This window comes from Oncorhynchus masou, chromosome 9 (genome assembly GCF_036934945.1).
Source record: "Oncorhynchus masou masou isolate Uvic2021 chromosome 9, UVic_Omas_1.1, whole genome shotgun sequence".
NCBI classification, from domain to species: domain Eukaryota; kingdom Metazoa; phylum Chordata; class Actinopteri; order Salmoniformes; family Salmonidae; genus Oncorhynchus; species Oncorhynchus masou.
The window spans coordinates 7,899,590-7,916,443 of NC_088220.1; the positions used below are offsets into that span (position 1 = coordinate 7,899,590).

A 16,854-nucleotide genomic window follows, 5' to 3' on the forward strand; every position below is an offset into this window, starting at 1 on the left:
CAGGTAACGAGATGAGATTAGGAGCACACTGTCTTTTATACAGGTAACGAGCTGAGATTAGGAACACACTGTCTTTTATACAGGTAACGAGCTGAGATTAGGAGCACACTGTCTTTTATACAGGTAACGAGCTGAGATTAGGAACACACTCTTAAAGGAGTGCTCCTAATCTCAGTTTGTTACCTGTATAAAAGACACCTGTCCACAGAAGCAATCAATCAATCAGATTCCAAACTCTCCACCATGGCCAAGACCAAAGAGCTCTCCAAGGATGTCAGTCATGTCAGTACTAAGTCATGTTTTGCAGATGGGTCAAATACTTATTTCCCTCATTAAAATGCAAAACAATTCATAACATTTTTGACATGGATTTTGTTGTTGTTATTCTGTCTCTCACTGTTCAAATAAACCTACCATTAAAATTATGGACTGATCATTTCTTTGTCAGTGGGCAAACGTACAAAATCAGCAGGGGATCAAATACTTTTCCCCCCACACTGTAGATAGAACATCATGGAAATAGTAATTCGTCCTGTAGAACTTTTTAAAGGAGTAGTGAAGTATATGTGACTGTACTACAGTCTCTGCCTAGAGGTGCAGAGCTATAAAGGAGTAGTGAAGTATATGTGACTGTACTACAGCTTCTGCCTAGAGGTGCAGAGCTATAAAGGAGTAGTGAAGTATATGTGACTGTACTACAGTCTCTGCCTAGAGGTGCAGAGCTATAAAGGAGTAGTGAAGTATATGTGACTGTACTACAGCCTCTGCCTAGAGGTGCAGAGTAATAAAGGAGTAGTGAAGTCTGTGACTGTACTACAGTCTCTGCCTAGAGGTGCAGAGTAATAAAGGAGTAGTGACGTCTGTGACTGTACTACAGTCTCTGCCTAGAGGTGCAGAGCTATAAAGGAGTAGTGAAGTATATGTGACTGTACTACAGCCTCTGCCTAGAGGTGCAGAGCTATAAAGGAGTAGTGAAGTCTATGTGACTGTACTACAGCCTCTCCCTAGAGGTGCAGAGCTATAAAGGAGTAGTGAAGTATATGTGACTGTACTACAGCCTCTGCCTAGAGGTGCAGAGCTATAAAGGAGTAGTGAAGTATATGTGACTGTACTACAGCCTCTGCCTAGAGGTGCAGAGCTATAAAGGAGTAGTGAAGTATATGTGACTGTACTACAGCCTCTGCCTAGAGGTGCAGAGCTATAAAGGAGTAGTGAAGTATATGTGACTGTACTACAGCCTCTGCCTAGAGGTGCAGAGCTATAAAGGAGTAGTGAAGTATATGTGACTGTACTACAGCTTCTGCCTAGAGGTGCAGAGCTTATAGCTAAAATCCTTAGTTGCTACATATTTTGGGGGGACGTATAAATTAATTACATATACCCATTGATTCTTGAAGAATATCATTTATAAACACTTAATGAGATTAGTTCAACAGTCATACCCCATCTCAACCCGAAATATACATTTGTTTTACACCAATGTTTGTAAACAACATACATTTAAACACACACACTGTCATAACATGGTTCAAATCATAATTGTGGTATCATGGACAGTTAGTCCTTAGCATCTATAGCTCTGTCTATGAATTTGAGAGTGGTTACATATGTCCAGGTCCATCCCTCAGCTTTTTACCAAACCAGAGGCGGGTTGACGGCTTTGTTATTGTTTCAACTAAGGATTCGAGCTTTAAGGTCACGGGTTCAAGCCTTGCTCTGGCTGCAGTCATCCATGCCCCCCAATCAATCCCTGAGCTACCAAGGTTTGGAGCAACTATAAAAAACTGCAAGGTTTCTTTAAAGATTAACACAGCCTGTGTCAAGCTTCTGCATTGGTCGGTCCGCTTGTCAACCACAACTGTTTACAACATCAAACGACAGCGAGGTGGAATTTCCCAGGTTACAGCAGAGGCCACTTCCGCAATTGGTGTCTGGGTAAATGGATGGAGCCACTGAAGCAGAAAGGTAGCTAACATAAGCCGAAGATCTCTTTGTTTACCATGAACATTTATAGAAAGTTGGCTAGCTACGTTGTCTGGAATCAGACACTGGTTTTTGTTGCGTAACAAATGACTAGTTCGTTTGCTATCCATTATATATTGTGTCATGTTAGCTATAATTTGCATGACTTTGTTAGCCAGGACGTTATCTTGTAGAAATACTTTCACTTAGATATATAACGTTATCTAACGCGAAAAGGGTTATCGTTCAAATAAGCAAAATGTTCGCTTGCTATACAGTCCGATTTACTACTTTGTTAGCTAACATTAACTAACTAATGTTTTTTTTCGGCATCTTAGCAACTGAAATGACTAGTTAGCTAGCTAGCTCCATGGCTAGTCGTAACTGTATCGTTAACTAAAGCCAGCGGTGAAACTATCAAGGATGTCGCTCCTAACTACTGAACCGCGAGATATGTTGTTCTCGCTTGTCATCTAACCGGGGACTGTTTTCTGGACTGGATACTTTACTCGTCTCTTCTTCTAATCTGTAAATGAACGAAGAAGGAAAGAAAGGCCGAAAAGACAGAGTGAGTTGGGTCATGTTGTCTTGTCTCTCGGTGGACATCATCACATCTCATGACAACATCCAGTTTCAATTCAATTGGTTTTAATATATTGTCTTTCATTTCGTTATTCTATTTTGCCGAGATGAACTACTAATTGTCTGGTTACTACTGTACAATGTCTTTGTTTCTCATCTTTTCTGCCTGGAAGTTCCGTTTTATTATTGCATGGTCATTTTTCAGGCATTCTCCAGTGTGGCATTTTTTATAGCATTTTTACAACGTTATCACTCAATGACTTGACCACATCAGTCTTTGTAAGCTACGCATTTTAAATGATCGTGTCTTGAAATAGCTTTTACAGAAGTCCCCTGTGATGGTGACGTTCATATGTGACTCTTTGCATTGTAAATGATTTAGTGGGAAACCAAAACAATGGTTTTTATGTAACCAAAACTTCTCCTCCAACGCTTTCGCAAAGTATTCAGACCCATTGACTTTTTCCACATTTTAGTTTACGTTACGGACTTAGTCTAAAATAGCTTTTTTTTCCCTTTATCAATCTACACACAATACCCCATAATGTCAAAGCAAAAACAGGATTTTAGAAATCTTTGCAAATGTGTGTAAATTTTTTTTTTTTTAAAGGCTGACATACCACATTTACATAAGTATTCAGACCCTTTACTCAGTACTTTGTTGAAGCACCTTTGGCAGCGATTACAGCCTCAAGGCTTCTTGAGTGTGACGCTACAAGTTTGGTACACCTGTATTTGTGGAGTTTCTCCTATTCTTCTCTGTCAGGTTGGATGGGGAGTGTCGCTGCACAGCTATTTTCAGGTCTCTCCAGAGATGTTACATTGGGTTCAAGTCCAGGCTCTGGCTGGGCCACTCAAGGACATTCAGAGACTTGTCCCAAAGCCACTCTTGTGTTGTCTTGGCTGTGTGCTTAGGGTCGTTGTCCTGTTGGAAGGTGAACCTTCGCCCCAGTCTGAGGTCCTGAGCGCTCTTGAGCAGGTTTTCATCAGGGAGCACTCTGTACTTTGCTCCATTCATCTTTCCCTCGATCCTGACTAGTCTCCCAGTCCCTGCCGCTGAAAAACATCCCCACAGCATGATGCTGCCACCACCATGCTTCACCATAGGGATGGTGCCAGGTTTCCTAAAGACGTGACGCTTATACTCAAAGACTTCAATCTTGGTTTCATCAGACCAGAGAATCTTGTTTCTTATGGTCTGCGAGTCTTTAGGTGCCTTTTGGAAAACTCCAAGTGTGCTGTCGTGCCTTTTACTGAGGAGTGGATTCCATCTGAGGAGCTGGCCTGATTGGTGGAGTGCTGCAAAGATGGTTGTCCTTCTGGAAGGTTCTCCCATATCCACAGAGGAACTCTGGAGCTCTGTCAGTGACCATCAGGTTCTTGGTCACCTCCCTGACCAAGGCCCTTCTCCCCCTATTGCTCATTTTGGCCATGTGGCCAGCTCTAGGAAGAGTCTTGGTGGTTCCAAACTTCTTCCATTTTAAAAATGATGGAGGGCACTGTGTTCTTGGAGACCTTCAATGCTGCAGAAATTTTTGGTACCCATTCCCAGACCTGTGCTTCGATACTATCCTGTGTCTGAGCTCTACGGATAATTCCTTCAACCTCATGGCTTGGTTTTTGCTCTGACTGTGGGACATTATATAGACGTGCCTTTCCAAAGCATGTCCAATCAGTTGAATTTACCACAGGTGGACTCCAATCAAGTTGTAGAAACATTTCAAGGATGATCAATGAAAACAGGAAGCGCCTGAGCTCAATTTCGAGTCTCATGGCAAAGGGTCTGAATACTTATGTAAATAAGGTATTTCTGTTTTTTATTTTAAATTTGCAAACATTTCTAAAAAACCTGTTCAATTTGTCATTATGGGGAATTGTGTGTAGATTGATTTAGAAAAAAAGTTCTTAAATCCAAACCCATTAATAAGGCTGTGCTGTAACTAAATGTGGAGACAGTCAAGGGTCTGAATACTTTCAGAATGCACTGTATATGAGGGCGTAGGAGGGTGGCACTTCTCCTCCTGTAGGAGGGTGGCACTTCTCCTCCTGTAGGAGGGTGGCACTTCTCCTCCTGTAGGAGGGTGGCACTTCTCCTCCTGTAGGAGGGTGGCACTTCTCCTCCCGTAGGAGGGTGGCACTTCTCCTCCCGTAGGAGGGTGGCACTTCTCCTCCCGTAGGAGGGTGGCACTTCTCCTCCCGTAGGAGGGTGGCACTTCTCCTCCCGTAGGAGGGTGGCACTTCTCCTCCCGTAGGAGGGTGGCACTTCTCCTCCCGTAGGAGGGTGGCACTTCCCCTCCCCTCCCGTAGGAGGGTGGCACTTCCCCTCCCGTAGGAGGGTGGCACTTCTCCTCCCGTAGGAGGGTGGCACTTCTCCTCCCGTAGGAGGGTGGCACTTCTCCTCCCGTAGGAGGGTGGCACTTCTCCTCCCGTAGGAGGGTGGCACTCCTCCTCCCGTAGGAGGTAGTATGAGATTTGCATTTTGTAATGTCATGCTAAAGATCATCTCAATGTCTATTAGTTTCCCCCTTAGCCTTGTGTGCTAGAGCTATTGACTTAGCCTGGTCCCAGATCTGTTTGTCAACTGTCAACTCCTTGTCATTCATTGCCATGCCATGGAGTTGACATGATAGCACAAACAGATCTGGCACCAGGCTACTAAAGTCTAGGTTCTCCCATCACAAACGGTAAACATGACATGGGCCTATTTCCCCGTACTGTCGCAAAAGTTACTGAGCACAGTCAAAACACATCCCCTCACTGAAACCTCCCACACAGCTCTGCCTCTCTTTTTCTATTGGTTCTTTCCTATTGACTTTTCTGTTCTGTTGTTCCTCCAGTTCCCAGCACCATGCCTGGTAAGTGAATCCGTGGCAATGGAAGGAAAAGGGCCCTATCATATCTACGATCCAGGCGGGGGCGAGGCTAAGGCCAGAGAGGCCAGGGAGGAGGGCAGCAGCGTTGGAGGGAGCAGCTATAGACTACTACTGGAAGAGAACAGCGTGCTCCGAGAGAGGATGAAGGGACTCAAGAGCTTAGGTCCGTCCGTACCTTCTTTTGTGACACAGCCTACCGCTCTGGTCTAGCTCTTTATTATGGTCCTAATCTCTTGTGGACAGAAAACATAGACACATAAGTGGGCATCTTTATTTATTTATTTTACTAGGCACGTCAGTTAAGAACAAATTCTTATTTTCAATGACGGCCTAGGGACAGTGGGTTAACTGCCTGTTCAGGGGCAGAAGGACAGATTTGTACCTTGTCAGCTCGGGGGTTTGAACTTGCAACCTTCCGGTTGCTAGTCCAACGCTCTAACCACTAGGCTACCCTGCCGCCCCATCTGACCAAATTGCGGCAGATTTTAGTTCTGGGTTAATTTTAAATTATTATACGCCATGTAAAACATGTCTTTAAACAACATCCCCCTCATCTACCTGTATTATTGTAGGGACTTGTGGCATTGTACAAATGCCACTGTACAGCAGTAGACCTGGGTTATTGTAGGGACTTGTGGCATTGTACCAATGCCACTGTACAGCAGTAGACCTGGGTTATTGTAGGGACTTGTTGCATTGTACCAATGCCACTGTACAACAGTAGACCTGGGTTAACTACACCCCTGGTCAAAAGTTTTAGAACACCTACTCATTCAAGGGTGTTTCTTTTGTTTTTACTATTTTCTACATTGTACAATTAATAGTGAAGACATCAAAACTATGAAATAACACATGGAGTCATGTAGTAACCCAAAAAGTATTAAACAAATCAAAATATATTTGAGATTCTTCAAATAGCCACCCTTTGCCTTGATGACAGCTTTGCACACTCTTGACATTCTCTCAACCAGCTTCATGAGGTAGTCACCTGGAATGCATTTCAATTAACAGGTGTGTCTTCTTAAAAGTGCATTTGTGGAATTTATTTCCTTAATGTGTTTGAGCCAATCAGTTGTGTTGTGACAAGGTAGGGGTGGTATACAGAAGATAGCCCTATTTGGTAAAAGACCAAGGCCGTATTATGGCAAGGACACCTCAAATAAGCAAAGAGAAATGACATTCCGTCATTTAAAAATTTCAAGAACTTTGAAAGTTTCTTCAATTGCAGTTGCAAAAAAAACATCAAGCGTTATGATGAAATTGTCTCTCATGAGGACCACCACAGGAATGAAAGACCCAGAGTTACCTCTGCTGCAGAGGATAAGTTCATTAGAGTTACCAGCCTCTGAAATTGCAGCCCAAGTAAGTTCTTCACAGGGTTCAAGTAACAGACACATCTCAACATGTGCCTTCATGGTCAAATTTCTGAAGAAAAAAAACACTACTAAAGGACACAATAAGAAGACTTGCTTGGGCCGAGAAACGCGAGCAATTAGACCGGTGGAAATTTGTCCTTTGGTCTAGAGCAGGGGTGTCAAAGTCAAATGGACGGAGGGCCAAATAAAAAATTTAGCTACAAGCCGAGGGCCGGACTGTTCGAATGTTCATTGAAAATTTTTTAAATGACGCATATAGTCTAGTGAACCTAATTGAACCTACTGAAAACCTAACAAATATATTCCAATATGATAAATGGCCGGGCTGATTTAGCGATCTCTTCTGCCAAAATAAAACTGGCCTTGACAGCAGCCTGGCCTTGTGATTTGGCTTTTTTGAACAGAGCCTGTCGAGATTTGAGGCCTCGTTTTAATTCCTCTGCCTTTTGTAGCCTTTGTTCCATGTCCATATTCTTGTTTTTGTCCGCGTGTTTCGTTTCATAATGTCGTCTCAGATTATACTCTTTCAGTACCGCCACACTTTCTCCACACAGAAGACACACAGGTTTTCCAGCTACCTCCGTGAACATATACTCCGACTCCCACCTTGTTTGAAACCCCCGGTTCTCAGTGTCCACCTTCCGTTTTGCCATTTTTGATGGGTATCTGAAAGTTAATTTTACTGTGATGCTGACGACTGCTGTGCCAATAAATATTGAAATGAAGCAGCCTACTGCTCGGTGCGTCACCGTTGCATTGTGGGAAATGTAGTATTGGTGCGTGTAAAAGATCTGCGGGCTGCCGGCTTGCTGCGGTCTGCGGGCCGGTTCTAATAATAAATCAAGATCATCCCAGGGGCCGTAAAAAACCTTCTCGCGGGCCGGATGTGGCCCGCGGGCCTTGACTCTGACATATGTGGTCTAGAGTCCAAATCTGAGATTTTTGGTTCCAACCGCTGGGTCTTTGTGAAGCACGCTGTGGGTGAACGGATAATGTCTGCATGTGTATTTCCCACCATAAAGCATGGAGTAGGAGGTGTGGGGGTGCTTTGCTGGTGACACTGTCAGAGATTTATTTAGAAGTCAAGGCACACTTAACCAGTATGGCTACCACATCATTCATAGTTTTGTAAGATGGCGCCGGAGAAGGCAGACGTTTTACGTGCCCACAGACGATTTGTGTATTTGCAACTTTATTTTTGCAACTTATTTTATACATAATGTTGCCGCTACCGTCTCTTATGACAGAAAATAACTTCTAGACATCAGGACTGTGATTACTCACCACGGACTAGCAGAATCCCGACGTAAAGGATATATTGCTTCCTCGGGAACAGGCCCTGATCTGCGTGAAGAGGTGACAGAGAAAAAGGGGCCAAAGGGCGGGCTGCCTTCTGAGAATTAGTAGGCAATCGAATAAACCCCCACTTCAGGGGTGCGTGCTCAGTCTCCTGTAACATCATTACATGTATAGTCTCGCTATTGTTATTTTACTGCTGCTCTTTAATTATAATAACTTATTTTTTATCCTTTTTTTTGTTGTTGTTTTTTTTACTGCATTGTTGGTTAGGGGCTCGTGAGCATTTCACTGTAATGTCTACTATACCTGTCGTATTCGGTGCATGTGACTATGATTCACAATGTAGAAAATAGTAAATATAAAGATCAACCCTTGAATGAGTAGGTGTTCTAAAAACTTTTGACCGGTAGTATCCATGTGATCTGACAGATCTCAAGACCATACCCCCCCCCCCTCAACCCTCATCACACTCCTCTGTCGAGATTAGTGTTGTGACCTATACGTTATGGGTACATATTCTCATAGCCTTGTAGGAACAATGTGGTTAGACCTGATTTCATTCTTTGGCTATGTGCTGTAATGTTTGCAGTGAGTTTCTCTGGTGACTGTGTATGGTTTTTGTTGAGTTGGTGTCGTCCATTCTTTGGTTATGTGCTGTTTCTCTGTAATGAGTAATGTTCTCAGGGTCGGCATGATTTTAGTTGTTAGTCATCAGAAACACTAGCTACTGTCTATCCATCATGTATTATAGGTCATGTCGACTGTGAATAACATTCATCTATATGCCACAACCCAAAATGAACAAGTGACTACTTCAAATCAAGATGTTTCTAACTGTCTGTCTGTCTGGTGTGTAGGAGCAGTTTGGTTACTGCTGTGAATATGGTTGTTACTAATGGTTTGGTGTGTAGGAGACCTGTTGGAGGAGTCTCAGTGGGAGGCTTCTAAGTTGCGTCAGCGTGTAGAGGAGCTGGTCAGAGACAACGAGGCCCTGAAGTCTTCTACCTCCAGCTTCGCTACCAGTCTGTGTATGGGAGGACCTGTTCAGACCGAGACACAAGGTATCAGAGATGGGTTTCCTACCTGATTATTCATGATTTACAGGAATATGCTATATCACCAATGGCCCAGTGCAATCAAAAATGTGATTGTCCTGTTTTAAAAAAAAAAAAACATATATATATATATATATTTATTTTTTGAATATACATTTCCACACTGAGGTTGGTGTAATATTGTGAAAATGATAATGTCATTTCAGTGTAAGAGCTGATTTGAAAATACCACCTGAAATTTCAGCCTGTTTTGGTGGGATGGAGTTTTGGCCTTGGTGACATCACTAGTTAATTGACCAATCGGAGGTCCTAATCTCTCTGTCAATAACGGCTCATTTTCATACCCCTCCCTTCTTGCTTGAGAAATTGCCCTTTTGATAAGAAGCTATTTTGAATGTCTTTTTGACCCTATAACCGTGGTGTGACTCCTAACTGTTTCAGGTCAGGGGAAGCTTCACCGCCAACCCAGTAACGACCAGAGACCGAGTCAGTCGTGTGTCTCAACGGAGAAGGCCCTACATCATGATCAGCCCAGCGTAAGTAAACAGAGATGTTACTTTTATAGTTATATAGTACTTTATATGTTATAAATAATGTGCTGGGCTGCTCAGCTTGCTCAATAATATAATCACAGCCTCATTAGCCCTCATCTGAAACATAACATTCACATGTCCGGTGGTGGTGTGTTTTTTTATGTCTGTCCCAACTTGTTTCTGGCTTCCAGCAAAAACTAACTGAAAGTAGTTTTAATTTTTAACGGTTCACTTACGTTCAATACATTGTAGCTACAAGTGTCAAACCATATTGGTTAACTAAATAGTCGTATTGGTTTACTTAAAGGGATAGTTTGGGATTTTGTTCCTTTTTCTTCCCCAGAGGTGGGTGAATTTGTGGATATATTTTTTTTTTTGGGGGGGGGGGGTCGGCTCTGTGTGTAATTTTTAAGGAAGTTGCTAACTGGCATTAGTGCATCATGCTAGCTGTTCTCATAGAATTACAGTCATTGCGCTACTGCTAGTTAGCCTTGGTTCGGGAAACTACCTCTAACGTCCTCCTTACTGGTTACAGAGGCATACAAATAACTGGGGAGGTAGATAAAGGGCTTCATTGCCAAAATCCTGAAGTATCCCTTTAATACTGACCAGTCTGGATCATTGTCCTCCTTGGTGCTTGTAGGAAGGTCTGTCCGAGTTTGAAGTGGTGAATATGGAGCAGAAGAGCTCCGATACCCTGACGGTAAGTACTAGTTTTCATACGAGGCTAGCTAACAATAACAGGGGGCAAAAAATGGGAGGTTTGGAAACGATCCAGGTTCTTTATGTAATTGGTTCAGTTTAATCCATAAAGTTGTGTGTGTAGCCTACATTCAGGACCACTCAATCTGTTTGTGTCTAGAAGGCTCAAGTTCAGCAAGAATTGGACTCTGTGTGTGTGTGTGTGTGTGTGTAGTTATAACTTCCAGTCAGCACTGTTAAACTGAGCAGTTGTTTTGGGCCCTGTACAGGGCCAGACAAGAACAACAACATGATCAGAAAATAGAAAGTGATGTATCATTTAAAAGCTATACCTCTTCCCCCATAAATCATGCTCTATGTTCACAGAACATACAACATAGGTCAAGTCACCAAAGGTGCAATTGGTGTCCTATTTTATTTCAAATTTCTCATTCACCAACATGGGGACAATTGTCTGTTTTTATTTTCCTATCTCTGTAGTAGACGCGTTTTTTGTTTTTGGACAACTTCATCAGAATTCTTCTGTTACCTTTTCTAACAGTACTAAATTAGATCCTCCGTACCGCCATACTGACTGGACAGGACTGTGTTTGTAGGACTTAAGAGTTCTGAAACCCCAAAATGTATTTTATGAGGGTAGTAAATACAATATTCATATGTTGTTTTAGAAAATGCCACGAGAGTTAGGAGGTTTAAAAACCATTGAACATGGTCGTTATACCTGGTGAAGAATCTAAGAGCGGCTCCTCAAGTTTCATTTCCTTAGCTCTCGGTTGTCTTTGGTCATGTCTTCTATATCAGGAACTTCTCCTGTGTCTCTTTTCGAGTGAGTCAACTAACATCCAACTAACTCAATACTGGTAGCTCGACATGAGTCAGCACAGGGAATGTCCAGGATTTATTACTGACCACACACACACACACACACACACACACCTGCAGTTAGAGAATGCCTGACAGGGAAGAATGTCAGTCACAGAATATTCCGGACTGATATGGTATAGAATCAAATGACTATCGCTGATATAATGCATCATCACCCAACAGTATGTGAAAATGTGTCACAGTTCTCCTAAGTCTATAGACTGAGCTTCTTCTAAATGTTTCATCAGCTCGGAGTCAAATCTTAATGGGGTTTTTGCTTCATTGTACAGTATTGCACAACATGTATAGCACTGCATTGCATATAGGATATGGAGCGTTACTTACATGATTGATCAATCAATACAACTCGCAGGGATAGAGTCTATCTACAGGCTGTAAGATCCAGATGGGATTTGTCCTTATTTTTATACATCTCGTATCCATGAAACTGGAGAACTAGAAATATGTTGCTTTTGACATTTTTTGATTGGAGTCCTGTACAGTCAGTATGGCAGTACAGAGCTTCTGATTGGTGTTTCTCAGATCCTCTTTGTTTTGCTATCATATAACTCTCTCTTAAAATAACAAAGATTTTTTTTTTTTTTTTTTTTAAATCTGCGGCTGTGATATTTGTCTAGAAATGTATTGTTTTGGAGGTGCTATATAAATAAAGTTTGATTTGATCTCCAGGCTGGTGCAGGAACAGGACAGCTTCCTCGGGAGAACCAGGAGTTAACCAGTCAGCTACAGCGTCTAGAAAGTTCCTTCAGTATCTTTGCTGAGGCGTCGAACCCCAACCAGCTCCTAGCTCACCTGGGACGCATGGCCGTCGAGTTCCACCACCTCTCCTCCAAGGTCCAGAAGAACGAGCAGAGGACCTCCCTCCTACAGGTAACTGACAGGGGAGAGGGGCAGGTAGACAGCCAGGCTTAGTAGACAAATGTCCACACAGGTATTTCAAAGACTGGAAATTCAGCATGTGACCTGAATAGCGAATAACAGTTGTGTGTTTTGTCATTCCTGATGCGGAACCAAATGATGTTGCAAAACCAGGGCAGCGTCTATTCTTCCTGGGTCCAAATAGGAAACAAAATGCATAACACAATACATCATATAATTAAAAAAAAATACAATAAAAATTCATTTTAATAAATGCATAAATGCATGTTCTTTTATCAGGTTTTATTGGTAGCTTGAGTTTCCTGGGGTGGCAGAGTTCCATGCTACCGCACAGCAAGCGGGACTGGAGCGCCAAGTCTAGAACCAAAAGGTTCCTTACCAGCTTCTGCCCCCAAGCTAGAAGAACTGCTGTAAATAGTCCGGCCACCCAGACTATTGCTTATTACGACAGGGGGCGACTGGAGCACTAGCCTAGCGGTTCACTATGTTGGAGATCATCCACGAACCACTGTGGTTAGGGAGAATCCCCTCTCTTTTAAAGACTGTCGGTTGCTCCCACAGCAAGTCAAAATTGTCACAAACCGAGACGTTCCTGTCTGTGCAAAGTTTCTTCAGGGACTCCTTTAGGGCAGCGAGGCGACTGTGACTTTCCAAACCCTTTCTATAGTACGGCATCTTGCCAGATATGATTATTCTCTTCCCTGTGCCAACAAGGGTGTTCAAGACAATGCCCTTTTACGGTTCCTCAGATTGCCAAAGTGAGTGACGATGGTGCCAGTATTAGAGTAGTTGGCTAGAACAGTGGGCAGAAGGGAATTGACGTCTCGGACACGGGCTCCTGGGTGACACTGGACCTTGGTCAGCCCACTGGCAGGCCAAAGTCTCTCACCATCGAGCGTCCCATGATGACCGTGGTCGAGATGGAGTCCGATGGGGAAGGAAAAGGGGGAACAGAACGGGACTGCCTCGGTCAGGGGGGGGGGGTGTGTCTTGGTACAGGAGGACAGTGCTGTGTTACTAATGCGTGTCCCTCTGTTTGTCAAGACTCTTTGTGAGCAGCTCAGACACGAGAACTACGAGCTGAGAAAGAAGATGGAGGAAGACCTTCAGTACAGAAACGGAGACTTGGAACTGCTGAGGTGAGTTTTTGAAACTGAATCCTGAGAAAACACATCTCCCCAGGAGAGAGAAGGAGTTTACATTTACTGTTGTGAGTTGAAACCTTTTGGCTTCATCCTGTTTTCTGCTCCTAAGTCAAGGTTAGTACTTTGTTTGGAGTTTATTGAGCTTAAATAAAGGCAATTAACACTTTGGTTGTCAGTAAATTATAAGTGGACTTTCACTTTTCTTTTTCACAATGATTCTCTGTCCAGCCAACTACAAAGATCCAAGTGAAGTGACAGTTGGTCAAAGTTTTGTTTTTGCTGATTCCCGGAATTGCCCTAATATTCTCCCTACCTCAGTGGGGCTGTAGGGTCTTCCCAGAGAATATTCTAGGGCTCTGCCAAGCAGCACATTCCTCCTACTAAACACTGTGATACATAGTCTAGATATCTCTATAACTGCATAGTAACACTAACCCTGCTTTCACTCTCTGGTCACTGCAGACCAGAGAACATGAAGCTGAAAGATCAGGTAACGGGAGGAGGAGAGACCGCGGCAGAGAGCGAGGGGCAGCCAGAAGCCAAAGAAGACGTGGTGAAAGAGGAAACTGCCAGCGTTAGATCCAAGATGGAGGTCAGCACACCACAGAAGGTATGGAAATCCCTCCCCAGAATGGATGGAATGGCACCTGTTGGGGGGGGGGGATGATCAGCATAGATGTCTAGGAAGCCACAGCATCATTTCAGGACGTGCACTGTTACAGTAAACACTCCCGTTTTTAAATACTCTAGTTTCCGTATTGAGTATTGGCAGTATGAGTCAGGTCATTGCCAGGCATCGCGGTAGTGGAACAGTTACCATGACTGATGTCTCATCCTAACGTACTGTACAGTATGGGGATGTGATTGACTGTAGTACTACTGTAATGTTTTTTTTCACATTGTCCCATTTTGGTCACTGTAGAATGCCTGAGAGACTTCCCCCAAAAAAACACATGTTTATTTTTTGACACGACTTGTGTAAAATGGTGACCTGTACTGGTGCGGGGGAATTTTAAGAGCAATGTTTCATATCCTTGTCCTGTTGCAGAGTGGGCTCTGTGAACGAATTACGTTTCTAATCATTTATTGCGAAACGGATCATTGTGATGTTTTGACAGTTAGCTTTTTGAAAGTCCTAGGTCTTGAAAATGTGACATGGGGGGGGGGGGCATTTTTGTCTCTGTATTAACAGTAGGATCTAATGAAAACAAATACCAAAAAAAAAAAAACAGGTTTGGAATTGGATTATTCCTTCTTTTGTTTTTTAAAGAACCGTCATGTTTTATACATAGTAGTTATACATAGTCAATACATAGTAGTGCACTAGTTTTGACCTGGGTCAATACATAGTAGTGCACTTTTCATAGGGAGACATTTTGGGACACGCTCTTGATAATGTTTGTGTGTGTCAACCAAATGTTTTATATCCCTTTGTGCTACAGCGGAGGGGGAATGCCACAGAGATGGAGAAAGCCCTGGCCAAGCCCTGTGACCCAGAGGCCTACGAGAAGAAGATCAAGCTTCTAGAGAAGCAGAGGAAAGATGTGAGTCCCTCTCAACGTTACATCAGGTGTTCTCTTGCCACGTAAAAAAAGTTTTTGTTATAAAAGTGTATGTCCCAAATGACACCCTATTCCCTTCTTTTTTTTTTTAACATAGTAGTGCACTAGTTTTGACGGGTCAATACATAGTAGTGCACTAGTTTTGACCTGGGTCAATACATAGTATTGCACTAGTTTTGACCCGGGTTTGTAGTGCACTAGTTTTGACCCGGGTCAATACATAGTAGTGCACTAGTTTTGACCTGGGTCAATACATAGTATTGCACTAGTTTTGACACGGGTCAATACATAGTAGTGCACTTTTCATACATTTTGGGACACGTGATAAGGTCGTGTTCCCGCTTGAGAGAGTCTGTGAACAAAATGTGTACATGACGTATTGGTTTTAGTCATATTTCTGTTGTGATGATGATGATGATGATGATAACAGGTACTGGATGTTAACAAGCAATGGGATGCCCAGTGGAACTCGATGAAGTCACAGTTTGAACAGAAGGTATGTTCTAGCTCTCTCTCACACACACACACACACACACACACACTGTGTTCATATAGTAACCTGTGTGTGTTGATGGAGAAGATGTAGTGGTGTGTACTCAGATGACACCCAGGTGTGTGTGTGTGTGTGTGTCAACCACATATTCTTGTGACACATCAGAAATCCCCTCACCTCTCTGGTACTCACTGTTCCTGCTGTGGTCCACACACCCACACACTGAGACGCGCACACACCCACACACTGAGACGCGCTCACACACACTGAGACGCACACACCTACACGCCCACACACACTTCCACGGCTCTGAGCTTTGGAGCTAACCCTAAACTGCTCCACATCATTCTTCTGAGTCTGAAATTATGATTCTGATCATATGTCTCGTTGAAAAGACATACTCCCTGTATTTAAGAGTTTGAAACCCCCCCCCCCGATCAGATCACAGACCTGCGTCAGCGGCTAGCAGACTCCCAGAAGGCCGTGCAGGACTTAGAGGCGGAGCGAGAACAGAGGCAGCGGGACCACGATAAGAAGCTGCTGCTCGCCAAGTCCAAGATTGAGAACGTACAGGTGAGAACAGACAGAAACCTAGTACAGACCCAACCGTGTCCTCAAGACGTGTACAAACCCAACAACGTACACAACATTTTGTGTGTGTGTGTGTGTGTCCGGTCTTCACTGCTGGGAACACGTGCATGTCAGTGGGGAGGAGAACCACTTCAGCCACGGTCCAATGAGTATTTCTCACCAGTCTGTTGTGACACAATGGACTCAAAAATAGCTCATTTGAAGCCAAGGAAATCAAATATGTATGTAGACATAACATGCACAGATTAAGCTACTCCAGGAAGTGACGTTGCGGGCTAGCTCAGTGCTGCCCCCTCTCATTGAGTATCTCAAGTTGAAGGCCAACCGGGGTACTGCAGGCTGCCAGGAGCAACTGAATTATCCTAATAACTTCTTCTGTGTGCAAATTTTTCTGATGTAATGTTACATTTTGTCACATACCGCCGAATACAACAGGTGTAGACTGAACCGTGAAATGCTTAGTTATGAGTCTTTTCCCAACAATGCAGAGTACTAATATATATTTAATATACATTTAACACACACACACTTACATTCACTTATGACACCAGTACTGAGTCAATATGCAGGGATATGAGGAGGCTCTCAGTCACATTGCAGTGTTTCCTGAAAGCGTCTCCGTTTTCTACATTGCGCCTGGCTACTGAAACGAACCGAAAATGCAGTCACCTACAAGTAAAACTTTCCGGATTAACTACATAATATCGACCGAAAACATGGCAAACGTTGTTTGGAATCAGTCCTCAAGGTGTTTTTTCACATATCTCTTCATTTGAAGCTTGCTTTCCTCTGTTGAAAAATACTGGCAACAACGGCAGGTTAAGATAATTGATGTAATATTCGCATGTACAGAGCCTTTGGATGTAAAGTAGTAGCATAGCATTTTGTGTCTAGGGGCCTTCAGGGTAGTCTCCAGG

The 16,854-nt window shown here is 43.3% G+C and overlaps 1 protein-coding gene across 1 annotated transcript; it reads left to right on the forward strand.

Moving 5' to 3' along the window:
- The first annotated feature begins 1,973 nt into the window (after positions 1 to 1,973).
- Positions 1,974 to 16,383, forward strand: LOC135545397 (TNFAIP3-interacting protein 1-like). Its single transcript, XM_064973003.1, has 12 exons — positions 1,974 to 2,530; positions 5,382 to 5,580; positions 9,004 to 9,153; positions 9,589 to 9,683; positions 10,324 to 10,383; positions 11,937 to 12,137; positions 13,191 to 13,285; positions 13,754 to 13,901; positions 14,734 to 14,835; positions 15,284 to 15,349; positions 15,788 to 16,046; positions 16,373 to 16,383. Exons 1-12 carry the CDS (start codon positions 2,495 to 2,497, stop codon positions 16,381 to 16,383), a joined length of 1,422 nt encoding a protein of 473 aa, XP_064829075.1. The 5' UTR covers positions 1,974 to 2,494.
- The last annotated feature ends 471 nt before the right edge of the window (positions 16,384 to 16,854 follow it).

Bases quoted from the DNA above. Each gene is read 5' to 3' on its own strand.
- LOC135545397 (XM_064973003.1), top strand. From the start codon at position 2,495: ATGAACGAAGAAGGAAAGAAAGGCCGAAAAGACAGA. The intron at 2,531-5,381 runs GTGAGTTGGGTC...TTGTTCCTCCAG, and splicing joins AGAAAGGCCGAAAAGACAGA to TTCCCAGCACCATGCCTGGT. The intron at 13,286-13,753 runs GTGAGTTTTTGA...TGGTCACTGCAG, and splicing joins GGAGACTTGGAACTGCTGAG to ACCAGAGAACATGAAGCTGA.